The sequence below is a fragment of the Cheilinus undulatus genome, linkage group 23 (genome assembly GCF_018320785.1).
Source record: "Cheilinus undulatus linkage group 23, ASM1832078v1, whole genome shotgun sequence".
NCBI classification, from domain to species: Eukaryota; Metazoa; Chordata; class Actinopteri; order Labriformes; family Labridae; genus Cheilinus; species Cheilinus undulatus.
The window spans coordinates 24024584-24040375 of NC_054887.1; the positions used below are offsets into that span (position 1 = coordinate 24024584).

General features: G+C 41.7%; 1 protein-coding gene across 2 annotated transcripts in view; it reads right to left on the reverse strand.

The window, feature by feature from the left end:
- golgb1 (golgin B1) overlaps positions 1-15792 on the reverse strand; it is a 30896-nt gene that overhangs the window by 9066 nt on the left and 6038 nt on the right. The window contains exons 5-11 of one of the 2 annotated variants that reach the window (XM_041780946.1): positions 15525-15680; positions 15298-15420; positions 13066-13179; positions 12192-12867; positions 12022-12098; positions 8261-8321; positions 42-5136 (exon numbers count right to left, since the gene is read on the reverse strand). In XM_041780946.1, coding sequence (XP_041636880.1) covers positions 42-5136; positions 8261-8321; positions 12022-12098; positions 12192-12867; positions 13066-13179; positions 15298-15420; positions 15525-15680 — 6302 coding nt within the window. Of the gene's footprint in view, positions 1-41; positions 5137-8260; positions 8322-12021; positions 12099-12191; positions 12868-13065; positions 13180-15297; positions 15421-15515; positions 15681-15792 lie in introns of both variants that reach the window. The other variant, XM_041780945.1, reaches the window with a different exon arrangement.

Genomic DNA, 15792 nt, shown 5'->3' on the forward strand with positions numbered 1-15792 from the left:
AGCACTCAGGAAACAATTCAAACAAAAGGAGAAAGGTTTACCTATCAACTGACTGTTGAAGTTCTTCTTTCAGGGCAGTTTCTTTCTGGAGCTGTTCTGCCAGGTCTTTGGACCGTGTTTCTGCCTCTCGTACTTCAGCCTCCTTAGCCTGCAGAGAATCCTTAAAGCGACCCTCCCATTGTTTGGCCTCATCCAAAACTCTGTCCCTGTCATCTTGCAGTGAGGACATGCAGCGCGAGAAGGCAGCTAACCTGGCCAGAGACTCGTCCAGACGTGCTTGCATCTCCTGGGCTCGTCTTTCAGCTCCTTCTGCCATCTCTCTAGCCTCCAGTGTGGCCTCCTCTTCTCTCTCCCTTTCTGTGTATGCCTCTTCCAGTCGCAGCTCCATCTCCTTCAGCTCTGCTCCCAGCCTGAACCTCACAGAGTCCAGGGTTTGCTCTCCCTCAGCTTTCAATGAGGCTTCTCTTTGTTTTGCATTCTGTTCAAGGGCTGTTTTCTCTGCTAAAGCTTCCCCTGCCTTCTTCTGGGCTTCTTCCAGCTCAGATTTGCAGTTAGCCAAGTCTCCTTCAGTCTTTTTCAAGTCTTCTACAGTTTTGCTGGTCTCAAGTTGAGATTGCTCTAGTTTCTTCTGGAGCTCATTATGGCCTAGCTGTAGCGCCTTAGCTTCCCTGTCCAGTTCGCTGATCCTCTCCTGGTACTGGATGGAGTCTTTCTGCAGCTGACGGACCTCCAGCTGCTTCTCCCGCAGCAGCTCTTCCAGCTGACGTGCTCTGCTTTGACTTCCCTCTTTCACCCTCTGGACGGACTTCAGCTGCTGCTCCAGCTCCCTCTGCTTTCCACACTCGGCCTCAGCTTCGGCTCTCTCCCTCTGGGCTTGCCTCATGTCCTCCTCCAACCTGGCAGCCCGGTCTTTCTCGTTCTGGACTTTGGCTTCCAGGTCAGCCCGCTCTCTCTCCAACCTCTCCACCTCCTTCTTTAATTCTTCCAAGTTTTCACGGTTGTCTGCTGTTTCTTGCTGATAACCTGCGATGCTTCCGTTGAGCTGAGCCAGCTGGTTCATGAGACGCTCCTCCAGGTTATCTTTCTCACTTTCAAGGCTTTTAAGAAGCTCCTTGACCTGTGCTTCTCTCTTTGTGCCCTCCTCAATCAGGCTCTTTTCCCTCTCTTTGCTCTCTTGGATACTCTTTTCTAAAGAGGCAACAAGACTCTCTTTATCTTTACTCTCCTGAAGATCTTGCTCAAGAGAGGTCAGTTCAACTTTGAGTTTAGCCTCCTGTTCATGCCATAGTTCCCTTTCAGCCTTTATAGCCTCCTCCATCTCCCTTATTTTATCTTCCAATAAAGCTTGAACACTTTCAGTCATCTCTGCTTGACAACTCTCATTTTTTTCTGCTTTGTCTTTTCCCTCAGCAGATTGTAAATGTGCTTGTTGTGCTTCTACTGAAGCAATTTCTCCAACCGGTGTCTCCTCTGGAGACAGGGGTTCGTCGTTGTCTTCATTCTGATTCTCAACAGGTTCAGCTTTGGTCATGATTGAATCGGATTCCTGTGCTGTTACAACCTCTTCCACAACAGCTGCACTGCCAGTCAGACTAGCCTGAGATGCGTCAACTTCTTTCTCTCCTGTCTGTGCAAGTTGTTCTCTTAATTCTTCAACCTGCCGCCCTAAAGAGTCCCTTTCTGTCGAAGTGGCGTCCAGCTCTGCTTTCAATGCACCCAGCTCTTCTTGAAGGTTCTCTACCTCTGCTTTGAGAGCTTTGCCTTCTCGTTTGGTCCCACTCCTTTCCTGCACCTCTTTCAGCTTCTCGTTCTCCTCTTCTAACTCGAGTATTTTCTGCTGCTTCGTTTTGGCAAACTTTCTCATTTTGTCTTTCACTGTATCCACCTCTTTCTGAGCCTCTTCTGCTTGTCTTTCAGCTTCCTGTCTCGCAGCTTCATGCGTCCTCACCTTAGCGGCGAGCTCCTGTCTCTCCTGCCTGGCCGCTTCTAGGACACGTCTGACCCGCTCCGCCTCATCGCTCACGTTTTCATAAGACTTGAGCAGCGTCTCGTACTCGTCTTTCATCCCTTGAACTTTTTCCTCCCATTCTTTGCACATTCTGGCAGCCTCCTCTTTCGCCAACTCCAAGTCTTTCTTAAACGCATCTTTCTCGCTCAATATGCCCTCCATGGCAAGTTTGAGGCTCTCACAGGACGATCCCAGGCTTTGGTTTTCCAGTAATGTCCGGTCAACTTCCTCAATCAGCCTAGCTCTCTCTGCTCTCAGCTTCTCCAGCTCTTCCTCTGCTAAATTCATTTTCTCCTGCAACTCCTCTTTGAGTTTCTCAGTTGAAGCAAGTTGTTCCTTCTGGGTTTTGTTTTCTTTTAAAGCTTCTTTGCGAGAGATCAGAGCAGCCTGAAGTTTGCGCTGAAGCTGCTGAATCTTCTCCTCGCTGTCTTTTTCTTCCTCTTGCTTCTGTGGAACCTCAACTTCTAACCTTTGAGTTTTCTCCTGCTCTGCCTTCAGCTCTTCCTGTAAGGAAGAGATCAGCTGATCCTTCTGAGACACCGTCTCCTGCATTGAGCCTATGAGGGAGTTCTGCTCATTCAGCTGCAGACTCAGCTCTGAGATTTCATAGTTCTTGTTGTCCAGGAACTGCTTGAAGTCCTGAACTTCAGCCTGAAGAGCTGCGATGGAGGACGCTGACTCTGCAGATGCTGCTTCGGCTGCAGCTTCCATCTCTGCTTTCAGGGTTTCAGCGTAAGACTCAGCTTGGTGATACTTCTCTCTGAGATTATCAATTTCCTCAGAGAGTGCATCTATTTGTCTTTCCTTCTCTCTTAATTCTTGCAGCTCTTTACCCAAATCCACTAATTCAGCCTCCTTCATTGACAAACTATCCTGGGTTTCCTGCAGCTGCTTCTCTAAATCTGTGTTAGAAATCTTCATCATCTCAATCTCTTCTTTGAGAGCTTTCAGAGATTCCTCAACTTCTGCAGAGATGGCCTCAGATTTCTCTACAGGTTGCTGAACAAGCTCAATGGATTGCTGTTGTGATGAGTAAGTCTCGGATGATGCAAAATCCACCCAATCTTCTTGCACCCAATCACCAGCCACTTGCTTTTCCAATTTTTCAGCCACTTCCTTTGACTCTTTGTGTGGTTCATCTTCTCTTTCGCTGCTCACTCTGTCTTCTAATTCTCTTAATTTAGTCTGGAGAAATTCCTGCTCATTACCCTGTGCTTCAAAACGCCCCATGAGCTCGGTGTACTCTTCCTTCTGCTGCTTCAGCTGTTCACGGTGGTGGCGGTCTTTCTCTTTAGCTTTGCGGATAGTTTCCTTGCGAGACTCTTGGGCTTCCTGAACTTTCTTCTGAAGGTTTTCGAGCTCGGCTTCAAGAGAAGCCACCTGGGATTGTAGTGCAGTTGTTTCAGAAGAAAAGTCTGACGCCTGCTGAGAGTTTTCAGCTTCTTCTTGTAACTTTTTATTTGAAGCAAGCGCCTCAGAGAGAGCCTGATCCTGCTGGCGTAGTTTCTCTTCAAGAGTCTTAAATGCCTCTTCTTTGGATCTTAACGCTTCCTCCAGCTGGACAAGTTTCATCTCCAGTTCTTGAATCTCATGTTCTCTAGACTGTTCCATGTCTGGGCTGCTTGCAGGAGTTTCTTCCTTTGCTGTCCCACCTTGCTCTTTACGTTTCTCCGCTTCTGCCTCAAAATCTGCAACCTTTTTCATGAGTTCTTTACGTTGAATGAGTGCAGCCTGGAGCTTCTTCTTTGCAGTTGCCAGTTGAGTTTCCAGCACTCCCTTCTCCTTTCGCAGACTGACAACCTCCCCATCTTCACCAGTGCTGGACTCTTCCTGATGTACTTTCTGCTTCTCATCTCTGACTTTCTCCAGCTCTACTATCTGTTCCTTCAGTTTACTGACCTCGCCGTCTATGTGGAACTTCTCCTCCTCTGCTTGGAGGAGCCGTGCAGACATGCTGTCATTCAGCTCCATCATCTCTTGCTCTTTCTGACTGAGTCTTAGGTAAAGCTCGCTGATCTCAGAGTCTTTCTTCGACAAAGTGTCATTGTTGAGCTCTGACGTCTGAGAGTACTCCAACATGCTGTTTTCCATTTCTTGGATCTTTTTCTCCAGCTCTGATGAGAGGAGCTCTCTGTCCTCCAGCTGAGCGTTTAGCATCCTGACCTGACCCTCCTGCTCAGCGAAAGCCTGCCGTGTCACTTCCAGATCAGTCTGCAAAGCCTGGATCTTTTCCTCTTTAGTTTTCTTGTCAATGATTAATATTTCTATCTGTTCTTCTAGAAGTTTCATTTCCACTCTTTGTTTCTCCATGCCAGAGCTGCTTTCCTGAGATAGACTGTCCAGCTCCTCTCTTGCTGACTTGAGTTCATCTTCAAAACCTCTAGTCTGGGACTCTGCCTCCTCTTTTGCAACAGTGAGGGCCTGCGTTTCTTCTTCCAAGCTCTTGATTTTCTCCTGCGACTCTGCTGCTGCATCTTTCAGCCTCTGAAGCTCAGCTAAAAGCTCGCTGTACCGTTTCTGAAGTTCCTCAGCTAAGATCTGAGCAAACACCTGACCCGAGGAGCTGCTCCCATCAGCAGTTAGAGAGCCCTGCTGAGATATGTTAACCTGCACCGTCTCTCTGATAATGACAGAAGAGGACTCGACTTGAACTGTGGACGTTTCAGACTCCATGCTCGTCGCCTCCCATGACTGCAGCTGCAGCTGGCCGAAGTCCTGCAAGGCAGAGGGCCACTCCTGGCCTCCATCTTGATTCACAGCTTCCAGGAGGGTCCAGCTGCTGTGGGCCACCTCTGAATCACTACTGGCAACCATTTCATCCGAGGAAGCCCCTTTGGATTCTTCTGGGGAGTCGGACTGGTGTCCGATGAGCTCTGGGCTGCTCTCATTATCAGCAGGAATTGAGAGGACTGATGTGTCCTCTGCAACTAAGGTTGTCTCCTCCTCTGGTGGATCCTCAGTGAAGTCAGGGAGGGCTGCAGGACTGTCACTAGAAGCCGTACTGTCATCCTGAACTTGAACCACAACCCCAGTTGAGCTGTGCTCCTTAGCCAGTCTCAGGGACTCCTGCAGGGCTAAAAGCTCGTTGTCTTTGTTGCTCAGCTGCTGCTCCAGCTCCAGGATGCGCTCTGCAGAAATCAATGAAAGAGAAGTCACCATGAAAATTCAGCACCTTTGCAAAAGTGATGCATGATGCATGTTTAGCATGTCTGTACAGAACAGAAATGCTGCTAAATGTCTGTATGATTTAAACAAGGTGTAGGACCTTTTTATGGGTATGCAGTTTTTTATGGGTTCATTCCTTCTTAAACACCAGTCTTAGAAAATTGACGTAGTTTTATTTTTTAAGTTTGGGCTTTTTTCTCAGATATCTCCAATCATTATATCGAAATAAAGGAGAATGTGCTGTGTAAAATGTGTTGCTCAGATCTCATCCTGCCTTGCTGATATTTCTAAATGGATGAAGGAACGTCACCTTCAGCTCAACTTGCCAAGACTGAGCTTATTATCACTCCAGTCAGACCCACCATCCAACCACAGATCAATATCCAGTGTGGACCAAACGAACTCATGCCCACTAAGTCTGCCTGAAATCTGTGTGTCATGACTGAACACCATCTAACCTTCAAGGTTCAGGTGGCCTTGATTGCTCAGCCCAATATTTACCCTCTATAACATCATTACTCAACTCTACTCAACCAAAGGGTCAAATTGTTAAAAAATACATTTGCAAGAGCCACAGTCTAAGTGGTGAAAAGTGGCAAAGATGGGCAGAAAGCGGCCAAATTTGGTTAAGAAGTGACACAAAAGTTAGTTACAGGTGGTAAAAATGGTCAAGAAGTTTTAAAAACATGACAAAAATGAGTGGAAAATGACTAAAATGGACAAAAGGCAGCAAAGACTGGCAAAAGTTTGATTCTGTTGTTGTCTTGTCACTTTGTTTGCTTGATTGTTTGTTTCTTTGCTTGGCTGTGAAGTTGCCATTTTCTTTTTCTTTTTTTGTGAAATGTATTTTTATTGTTATTGTACAGTGACTTTGAGTTCTTTGAAAAGCGCTTTATAAATAAAATCTATTATTATTATCTACAGTGTGGGGAAAAAGTGGCATTATGGCAATGGCAAAAGGCAGCTTAAATGAGTGAAAAGTGGCATAAATGGGGAAAAAAATTGCAAATTGTAAAAAGCAGGATAAAAGAGTCAAAAATGGGCAAAAACCGGCAAAAAAGTGGGCTTAAAGCAGTAAAAATGGATTTAAAGTGGCAAAAAATTACAAATAAGGCCAATGGAAATATACGATTTAAAAACTGACAGTTAAAGCCAACTGTGTAAGCGTGGGAAACAAAATGATTAATATGACTTACAATGGATAATTTCTGAGGTCAAAGTTTCCCTTTATTTAAGGTTTTCTGGGGGAAAAATATTTCAAATTAAGCAATAAAAGAGCCACAAATCATCACAAAAGAGCCCAATGTTCAGTATCATTGCTCTATAACATCAAGAGGATCAGACCCTTCCTGCTACTGGTACAGGCTCTTGTAATTTCACACAGTGACTACTGCAACTCATGACTATCTAGATCCAGGTCACAAACTTTATATAAAGGTAGAGCTCTGAGGCAGCAGTGCTGCGGGACTCTGTCTGAGTCACCTTCTGGCAAGGGGAGTCACTGTCACTCCTGCCTCATCTGGAAAACCATGTCCTTTTCCCTCCCCTCCTCTCAGTACTAAACTGCTCATTTTTTGTGCACCTTTTGAATTCCTTAAGTGGGCAGAGTTACCTCTGAGCAGAACACTTAAACCCTTAAAAGCCTGAATATATATTTAAAGCCAGAAAATTCTTGTTTTTTCAAACTGAATTCACTTTCTACTGAAATCCAAAAAAAAATCCAAATTTCCATAAAATGTAACATTTATATTTTTTGTATCTCATTTGATACATTAGGTGTTTTTGGTAACTGAAAATTCACTTGAGGGCATTTTCATCATTTATCAGATTGTATTCAGAATTTTGTTTTAGTAATTTATTGATCATATTGATTAGATCGAGGTATCATTAAAGTATGTATCCAGTATGATTCATGAGGCTTTAAGAGGTTAAAGATGGGTAGACTTGTGCTAATTCAAGGAGAATGAAGTTAACTTATTATGATGTGTTCAAAGTCACATGGAGAAAATCAGAATTTTTGTTTTGGCGAGAAATCTGATTAAAGGCAGTCCTTTAAAGCATTGGTTCTCAACTGGTGGGTTGGGGCCCAAAAGTGGGTTGCGGGAAAAAAGGCAAAATATCTCTGATATTGAAGCCCTAGGCAGACATCTATCCATATACTTTATTTTGCAGGAAAAATCTGATTGTTTTGTTACACTTTGTCCTGTTTCACTTATTTATTCAGTTATCTTGGATGAAAATACTTTTAAAAAAGTTAGTTTTTAATGACAATTTGTTAATTTCTTGTCACCTTTTGAAAAAAAACAACCAAAATGTGTTATAACGGTAAAACATAGTGAAATGTAATGTTTGCAAGCAGCGTTCAGCCTTTTGTTGTGTTCCTTCAAAGGTCCAAACTTCCGCTTTTTTTGATGAACTAATTTCAGCAGAATCAGAAGATTGGGTCCCTACTTCACATGACAGTAGGTAATGGGCCCTATGGCTAGATCAGTTGAGAACCAATGCTTTAAAGGAGAAATGTTTATTTAATTAGTAATATAGATATAATAGATATAAATAGATAAAAAGCTTGAGTTCTCTTAAAAACACATTTTCTCATTTTTCAACCTCAAATGCACCAATATTCCTATTAATATTACTAATATTGTAAATAATGAGTTTGATGATTAAGTTCCATTACTAAGAGTACCATTAATTATAAAAATCAATGAGCCTCATCCCAAAAATCTAATCTGTTATCCAATGTATGTTAGTATTTTCACCAGTTTATTTCAAATTATTACATGTATTGTAACAGAATTTTACAAAATGAGTGTTTATTTAATTTCTAATTTCTTTTGGCTAATTTTGTAAGAGAGAAAATATGATGTAAGGACTTTTCATTGACTAAAACTATGAAGGGTGAATGGGACTAAAATGTGACTAAAACTAAAACTATTATTGTCTTGAGAAAAAAACTAAGACTAAATCTAAAACCAGCTGCAAAATAAACAATCTCCTTTGAGAAGTTAAGTGATGTTGACCATTATATCTAACTTTATTACCATGCATTTTTTCACAAGATGATAGAATATGACTGCATTGTACCGTTTTTATCTTCAGATGAATCCGGTGATGATGGTTCAGTCACATCGACTCTTTCTGACATCTGCAACAGACAAAACTATGATCAGTCATTTACTAGAAAAAAATCCTTTATACAAAAAGGGGGGTTGAGGGGGTTGTGACAGCTGATATATTATATCCACACAGCATATACAGCTGCAGCGTTAGTGAAGGTCAGATAGGACAGTCTGTCATAACAGTGGATCATTGCAGTGCGGATTAGATACACTTCCTTACACTGAGTGCAAGTATTGTCTGTCTATGACCCCGCTGCTATCCTGTCTAGGATTGACTTACATCACCAAATGTGTCCCTGGACCAGGTGAAGAGGATCAGATGAGTCACACTGCCCTGCTCTCGAAATGAAAGGTGACTCTGCAAACTTTATCTAAGCAAAAGGGGAAAAGTGCACCTGACATGCTTGTCTCTGTTTGAACAGAACTACATGAACTTTTTGCACTTCAGCTTATACTAAGCTTCCAGTCACACATCCTCCTCTTCACCATCTTTTTAATCATATAAACAGAGACACAGCATAACAGAAACTCTGCACAAAGACACCAGCGAACTTTGAAGTTAAAGCTTCGGAGAGATGATAAACTGTCAAAGCATCACTGAGCTTATTTAAGATTTCCTTTTGAGGTTTCTGTCTCAAGAAAAAAAAAACAAGCTGCCAAACTCTGATGTCAAACAGGAAACGTTCCAGAAACTTCTTATGTTATTTTAAAGCCCTCTCAGTTCAAGAATCTATTTACACTTGGCATTATTTTGACCTGCTTTTGAATAAGAAAAAAAAGTAATAAAAGAGCAGAATGAAGAAAAAAATGAATGAGAGGGGTGACCTGGAGTACAATGAGATCAGAAATAAAGTAACTATAGAATTCAAATCACTCGGCCATATTCACAAAGTTTTCATGTGCAAATAAATTAGTTGCTTTCAGTGATTGAAGTCAAAGAAAATTCTCTGAATTTTGACATTTTCTAAGAATTTGCCCTTAAAGTTGAGAGTAGATCCTGTTGAATGTAAAAGTTATGAAGCATCTCAGCTCTGGAAGGAGGTGAAAGCTAGGAGGAGTGACTTTTAAGAGGTTTACAAGTTTCTCAAACAGAGGAGACAACAGCAGAAAGACAGAAGAAAAAGTATTTTAAAAGATCTGAATATGTACGAGCTCTTGACGGGTATTTTACTAGTGTATGCAAGTCTGTGTGCATTAATGGTATGGTTGCAAGATGTGCAAGAATGCTGAATAGACATAATCAAAAGGAGAAAATATGCAAGAATGTGGGCAGATTTAAATGAGATAGTTAGCATAATTTAAGATAGTGTGATGATTGCAAATATGCACATGACAGGGGTCATCAACTACATTTTTTCCCCTCTTTGGGGGGCAGATTTTAAAATAAACTTCAGATCAGTCCCTATACCACAGCCAGCCACAAAGGGGTGAATGAGATATTTTAGCTGAATATCTCCAAGGCTGTTATGCTCTCCATCACTGAGTTCGATGCTAATATGGTGTGTCCTGATTGGAGAAAAACCCTTTGCCAAAAAAGTATATTTAGTGTTTATTCTCAGGAAAATACTTCAGACACAAGTTTCCTGCAGCTGACTCAGGCTGCAGGAGCAGCAAATGCTTCACCATTCAAAGACCAACTTTGAGGACGGATAGCAAAAGTAAGTAGAGAGATGGATGCACAGATTTATCAGTTTAGTCGGTACCAGTCAGTATCAGTCAGTATCTGTGTTGTTAGCAAACAAGAATGTGGAACCAATGTCAGCAGCTGATGATTATCTGTTATGCCAAATCAGTTTAACGCTGGCATCTAGTAAACATAACTGCATATTTAGAAAAAGGCTATCTTATTTGGCAGAAGATGTCCATGTTTGAGAAACTCTGGTCTGTTTTCCTGGTTAAACATGAGAGAAAATGTTGGAATTGTGGGGGTTTTACTCCAAAGGAAGAATTGAAAAAGACAGCAGTCAAATTGTTGTTTTAAATATCAGCACTGGTGGACAATGACATTAACATTGCATTCTTGTGGCCAATCTGACTAAATAAAAAAATATATACTTTTGAGACTTCATACACACTGCAGTGTAAAGAAAGTACTATTTAAAGGTCACATATTATGCAAAATACACTTTTCAGTCTTTTCTAACAAAAATATGTGCTTCTGGCCTGTCCACAGTCCCCCCGAGAATCAGAAAAATCCATTCCCTCGCTTTCTGGACCTTTTAGAAAATGTGTGTTGAAACAAACTCTTCTTAGATTTTCCCCTCATGATGTCATGTGGGGAGTTAGCCCCGCCCCCATGTTTGGTTGGCCCTCCCCACTTGGAAGAAAGTTCCACCATCCAGATCCTGAGAGGAGAATCAGGAGAGCCACATCCATTTCCTGAGACTGAGTCAGACAGCTCAGTAACATTTAAAGCCACAGACACAGAAACACAAACTTATTCTGAGCAGGGCTGAAACAGAGGGTTTTTTTTAGACATGCAAAAGCTCAATACTGGAATGTTTTTTTCAGAAACCAACATCACAGGCATGTTTGGGGACCTCTGGGTCCAATATAAACTTGTCTTAAAGGCATAAAATATGTGACCTTTAATATTGTTCTAAATATTAATGACACCTGTGTTTCATGACTAAATCTATACCTGAAACCACACTAGATTCTTATTATACCTATGTTATTTTATATTGATAAATGAACATGATGATGATGATGATGATCTTGGCTCTAAAGGATTTTTTCCTAATGATGTACAGATATTTTTGGCATTTGAAATCAAAATTTGTATTAAGAATGGACAAAAATAGGTGATAGTGCAGCTCAGTGGTTACAGCAGGTGCCCATAAGCAGAGGATAGTCCTCCACCCACCAGTCTTGGGGCATGTTTGGTGCATGTCTTCTCATGGAGCAGGCCCAAAACACCTTTTTGCTAATATATTCAAAATGGAGTTTCCTGTTGGAGTCAGGGTTTTGCTCCGATAGACACTGTAGATGTCCCTAAGCTGAATCTGCCCACCAATATTCAGAACTCAAGGTGAAAGTCACTTTTGGGGCTGTTCTGCAGAAGCACAAAGGTTGGCGCTATGATGCAATTCCTGGGGGCCATTTGTGAAACCCGCATCAACCATGCATTTTTCAAACCACAAGTGTGTGCTAATTCTCTTTCATTTTTGAGCATGTTAAGAGGCCCAAAAGGGGTAGACATGATAAAAACAAAAAATACTGACGAACCCAACCAATTCTAATGGTGCTAACTATAGATAACTATTAAATGTCTTGCAGAGTCTAAGAATGGATGCTTGACTTCACTGTCCAACTCACAATTTCACTGGTACAGAACTTTTATTCCTTTATTTATATCCCTCCATTTTGGATCAACCAATCCAGGATTTTGAAATAAGGTGGCAAAGAGGTCAACCATGCGCCCTCATCAAGATAGAAGTTCTTCAATCATCTTAAACGAGGAGTCCCTTCGATTTTTAAGCTCAGTTTAAAGCTCTGAGAATTATTCTGGGGCTGCTTTTGTAAATCCAGTCTCATGTAAGTGCATGAAAAAACTTTTGGAAATGACGCGATCATCTATATAATGTGGAGAAATTAACTTAATTTTTACACTTTTTTCCCTATGATCTTTTTGCAGTTTTGTTCATGTCACACTAATGTGAATAAAGCCAATAAAGTTTGACTCGTTTTTTTAAAAACTGATTTTTGTAGGTTAGCAGTACTTACCGTCACCATCTGCTGCTCCAGCTCTTGTATCTTAGCCGTGGTTATCTCCTGCTCTGTGGTTTTTCTGTTGAGTTGCTCTGAAAATCAGAAGATTTATATTCAAATTCAGAAAAAAAATGAAAAACCCAACATCAAAACGCTGAATTCTAAAACCAGAAACATTTTCTTACCCTGGAGGCTTTCCATGGTGTGGGTGAGCTCAGTACACTGTTCCTCGCTCCGACTGCGTTCATCTTTCAGCCTCGTCAGTTGTGTCTCCACAGACTTCAGCGTGTTCATGAACAAGGAGAGGTCAGCAGGAATGGGAGTTTCCTCTCCTGACTGAACATCCTCCCCACCCAGAGGTTGAAGATGTCTCCAGACTTCAGCCAAGATTTCCCCCTTCTTCAGAGCATCATTGTGTTCCTCTTTCAGTGAAGCTAACTCTCTCTCTAGTTGATCCACTTCATACTTCTCCTGGCTGCCATGGTCGCCCGCCTCTCTCATTGATGTTAGCTCACTTTCAAGCCGAACTATTTCCGCTCTGTCTCTCTCTGAGGCATCGCGGCTTGCTAGCTGAGCTTCTTTCATCAGAGCCAGCTCTCCCTCCAACCTGGCAACTTCCATCTTCTCTCTCTCCAGAGCCTCCTGGCTAACAAGCTCCGCCTCCTTCAGTGAGGCTAGCTCGCTCTGCTGCCTCGCCACCTCCACGTTGGTTCTGTCCAAGGCCTCCAGGCTGGTTCGGAGGGATGCAAGCTCTACATCAGCCCTGCTCATCTGTTCTGTCCACTGCTGCCTCTCTAACTCCCTCTGTTTGATGGCCTCAGAAAGCTCCTGCTCCATCTGCCGGAACTGAGCCGTCAAGATCTGGGCAGGAAAAGAAAGGGACGATATAAGCGGGTGTGGGCTGTGCTGCTCAGCTAAACAATGCTAATCATTAAGAGCTGTGGAGTTATGGGGTGTGTCTGTTTGAAGGATTTACTTTTCATTGGGCAGAAATATTCATCATAGCAGTCTGCAAACATCTGACTAACAGGCTGGCTAGCAGAACAACAGAATCTCTACCTGCTTCTGCTGATCAGCACTGCTCACTTCCTGCTGCAGCATTTCCAGGACCTGGGATCGAGAGTTTAAGGCCTCTTCAAGCTCCTCACATCGCCTCTGTGCCACATGCAGAGCCTGGAAAAGCACAAAAGAAAGCAAACGATTGTAGGAAAAGTAAATGTATCTTTGAGGTGTGGTTGTTGTATGAGGAATTTTTTTTTAACTCACAGAGATTAAAAGACTCTAGTTGAGTTGTCTGCCAGCCAGCAAACTTGAATGAAAAATGTGTTTTTCTTGTTTTAACTTTTAAAAGAGTATGCCGATATGAATGTAATTCTTTTTTGTGAACGGCTAGATGCCATAAGAGACTGGAGTTCATTCAGCGCTCTAAAATATAAGAATTACTATTGATATGTTTGGAATGAAAGCTATCCAGATTATAAATATTAATTATAAAAAACATTTCATTTGTTTTGTTGGCTACTGGACATTTTGGCTTTCTTGGACCTCTTTTTAAGTTTCACAAACAGTCAGAAGAGAGCAGTTTTTCTTAAACCACTGTCTGCCCCTCCACACTTATAAGTAACCTCTATTTATAACAATAATACCAAAGGTATCACAGCCACCCTCTTTTAAGTCTAGGAAGTTTTAGGATGTCTTCCTCCTGTTAACGTGCTCCTTTTGTTGCCATCTTAAGTGATTTTCTTAAAACCTGAATGTAAATATATTGGTTAGCCTATATTATAATCTAAACTGAAAGCATTGTGATAGTATCATATACAAGTTATATACCAAAGATACAGACTAAACTAAATTATATACTCTAACATTAGCTGGAACTTGTTCTGCAACATCGTTGTTAACTGCGGTGATTTCCTTCCATGTGTAGTGCTTCTGATTCCTATTAATGCCACTTTTCAGGCTAAAAAGTACACCAATGTTTCCAGACTGACATGCAGACTGAAACCATAATCATGGTCTCACTGCTGTATTACATACCCCCATGTCGTATCTATTAGGACCCGCTCAGTCATACACTGTTATTGGCCAAATGTGGCCGTTTTGTAAATCACACGTGGACCTTGTCATAAGAGGATTTCTAGACTCAAATCTGCACTGGTTGCTGCGCAAGTTTGATAAATGAGGGCCAGTGTCATCAGTCGACAGGTCGTAATGTAAAGGAGAACTTTTAGGGACAAGGAGACATCGCTGTCTCTCTCCTCTGCTCTCCATCTGTCTGTAACAGACTAGCGTTAACTGGTGCATCTTTAAGAGACATTAAAATGTATTTGCCAAATGGTGAACTAAACAGTTAAGGCCTTTGTACATCAAGGACAACACAAACAGCACAAAAATGCTAATAACTTGGAAGCAAACACTGGTGCACCTTCCTATGCACATCAGGAGCACCATGATTTTGCAAATGAATTATGCACGTTCCAAATAAATATCTGTGCAGTAAAAGTCAGCATGGTTTCGCTGTATCCTCATCTAAATGAATGACAGAAATGAGGTTTCAGCCTGTCTCTCATCCATTCAGTGCGTAGCAGCACTTTTATGCACAGGTAGGAGGTCAGTGCAGTTTAATTTCACCTGTTCAGTCACTGCACTGCTCCCTAGTTTCGGCCAAGTTGGCAGGGAGGAGGGGCCAGCTTTTCATTCATTCTAACAACTTTTTAATGTTACTAAGAAGAGAATCGGTGGGCCCTTGGATATTTAAGGGGTTTCAAAGCACAGGGCATCGAAAAAGTACCTAAATATCAAAAATTTTGACAACCATCCAGCATACTGCACAGTTTTTAAATTGTCTAATAGTCTGTGCAACACCATCTATTCCAATAGTTAAAGCTCACTTATTGTGTATGTGGTATAATTGTTTGTTAACATGTGTATTTTATTCTTTTTGATAATTTGTCCTTTTCTTTTTGATATCCTTCATTTGATTACCCATAATATCAACAGATTCCTCACTGGGAAGTCAATAAAATCCATCTTATCTCAATAGAATGAATGAAACCTTTGTTACCCCTAGGGGAATCTGTCTGGGACAAAGAGCATAAAAACATAAAGGACTAGAGAGGTGAACATGCATGCTGGGCATTATCTATGCATCATGGAATTACAACATTAAAGCAATGCAGCATTATGTGAGGGCTGTCGAGAATCTTATCTTTTAATAGTTAACTGAAAAATAAAGGCCACTCAGGCAAAAATCCTGCCAAAATAAATCTTCTGAAAATTTCTGACTCTCACCTGCTGAAGCTCCGCGTCATTGTGCTTCTGTGATGTGATCCCCATCAGCTCTTCTTCATGTTTCTGGATCTGTTCCTGGAAACGCACGTCCTTCTCACAAATCACAGCTTGTAGTTTCTGCAACTGCAAACAAAAACATGCTCCATCATTCAGAATGAGATCTATTATATATTTCTAATTCATAACAAGGAGTTTTTCTGAATGTTTTAAGTGCATACTTGCTCTACATGTGTAAATTCTTTTTCTTTCAGGAGCTGTTCAGTGGTTTGGAGTCGTTCCTGAAGCTCTCTGCTGTTGGCTTCCTCTTTGCTCAGCTTCTTCTTCAGCTCCTGGAGCTCCTCCTCGACTGCAGCACCGGCTCCTGTGAAAGAGCTGTCTGGACTCTGGAGAAGAGTGACATATTTATGCCTCTGTAATTTCTTTGTTTTAGAAGTTAACAAAAGGATGATTTACATAAGTAAACAGCACCACACAGACTATTCTGCATTAGCCTAA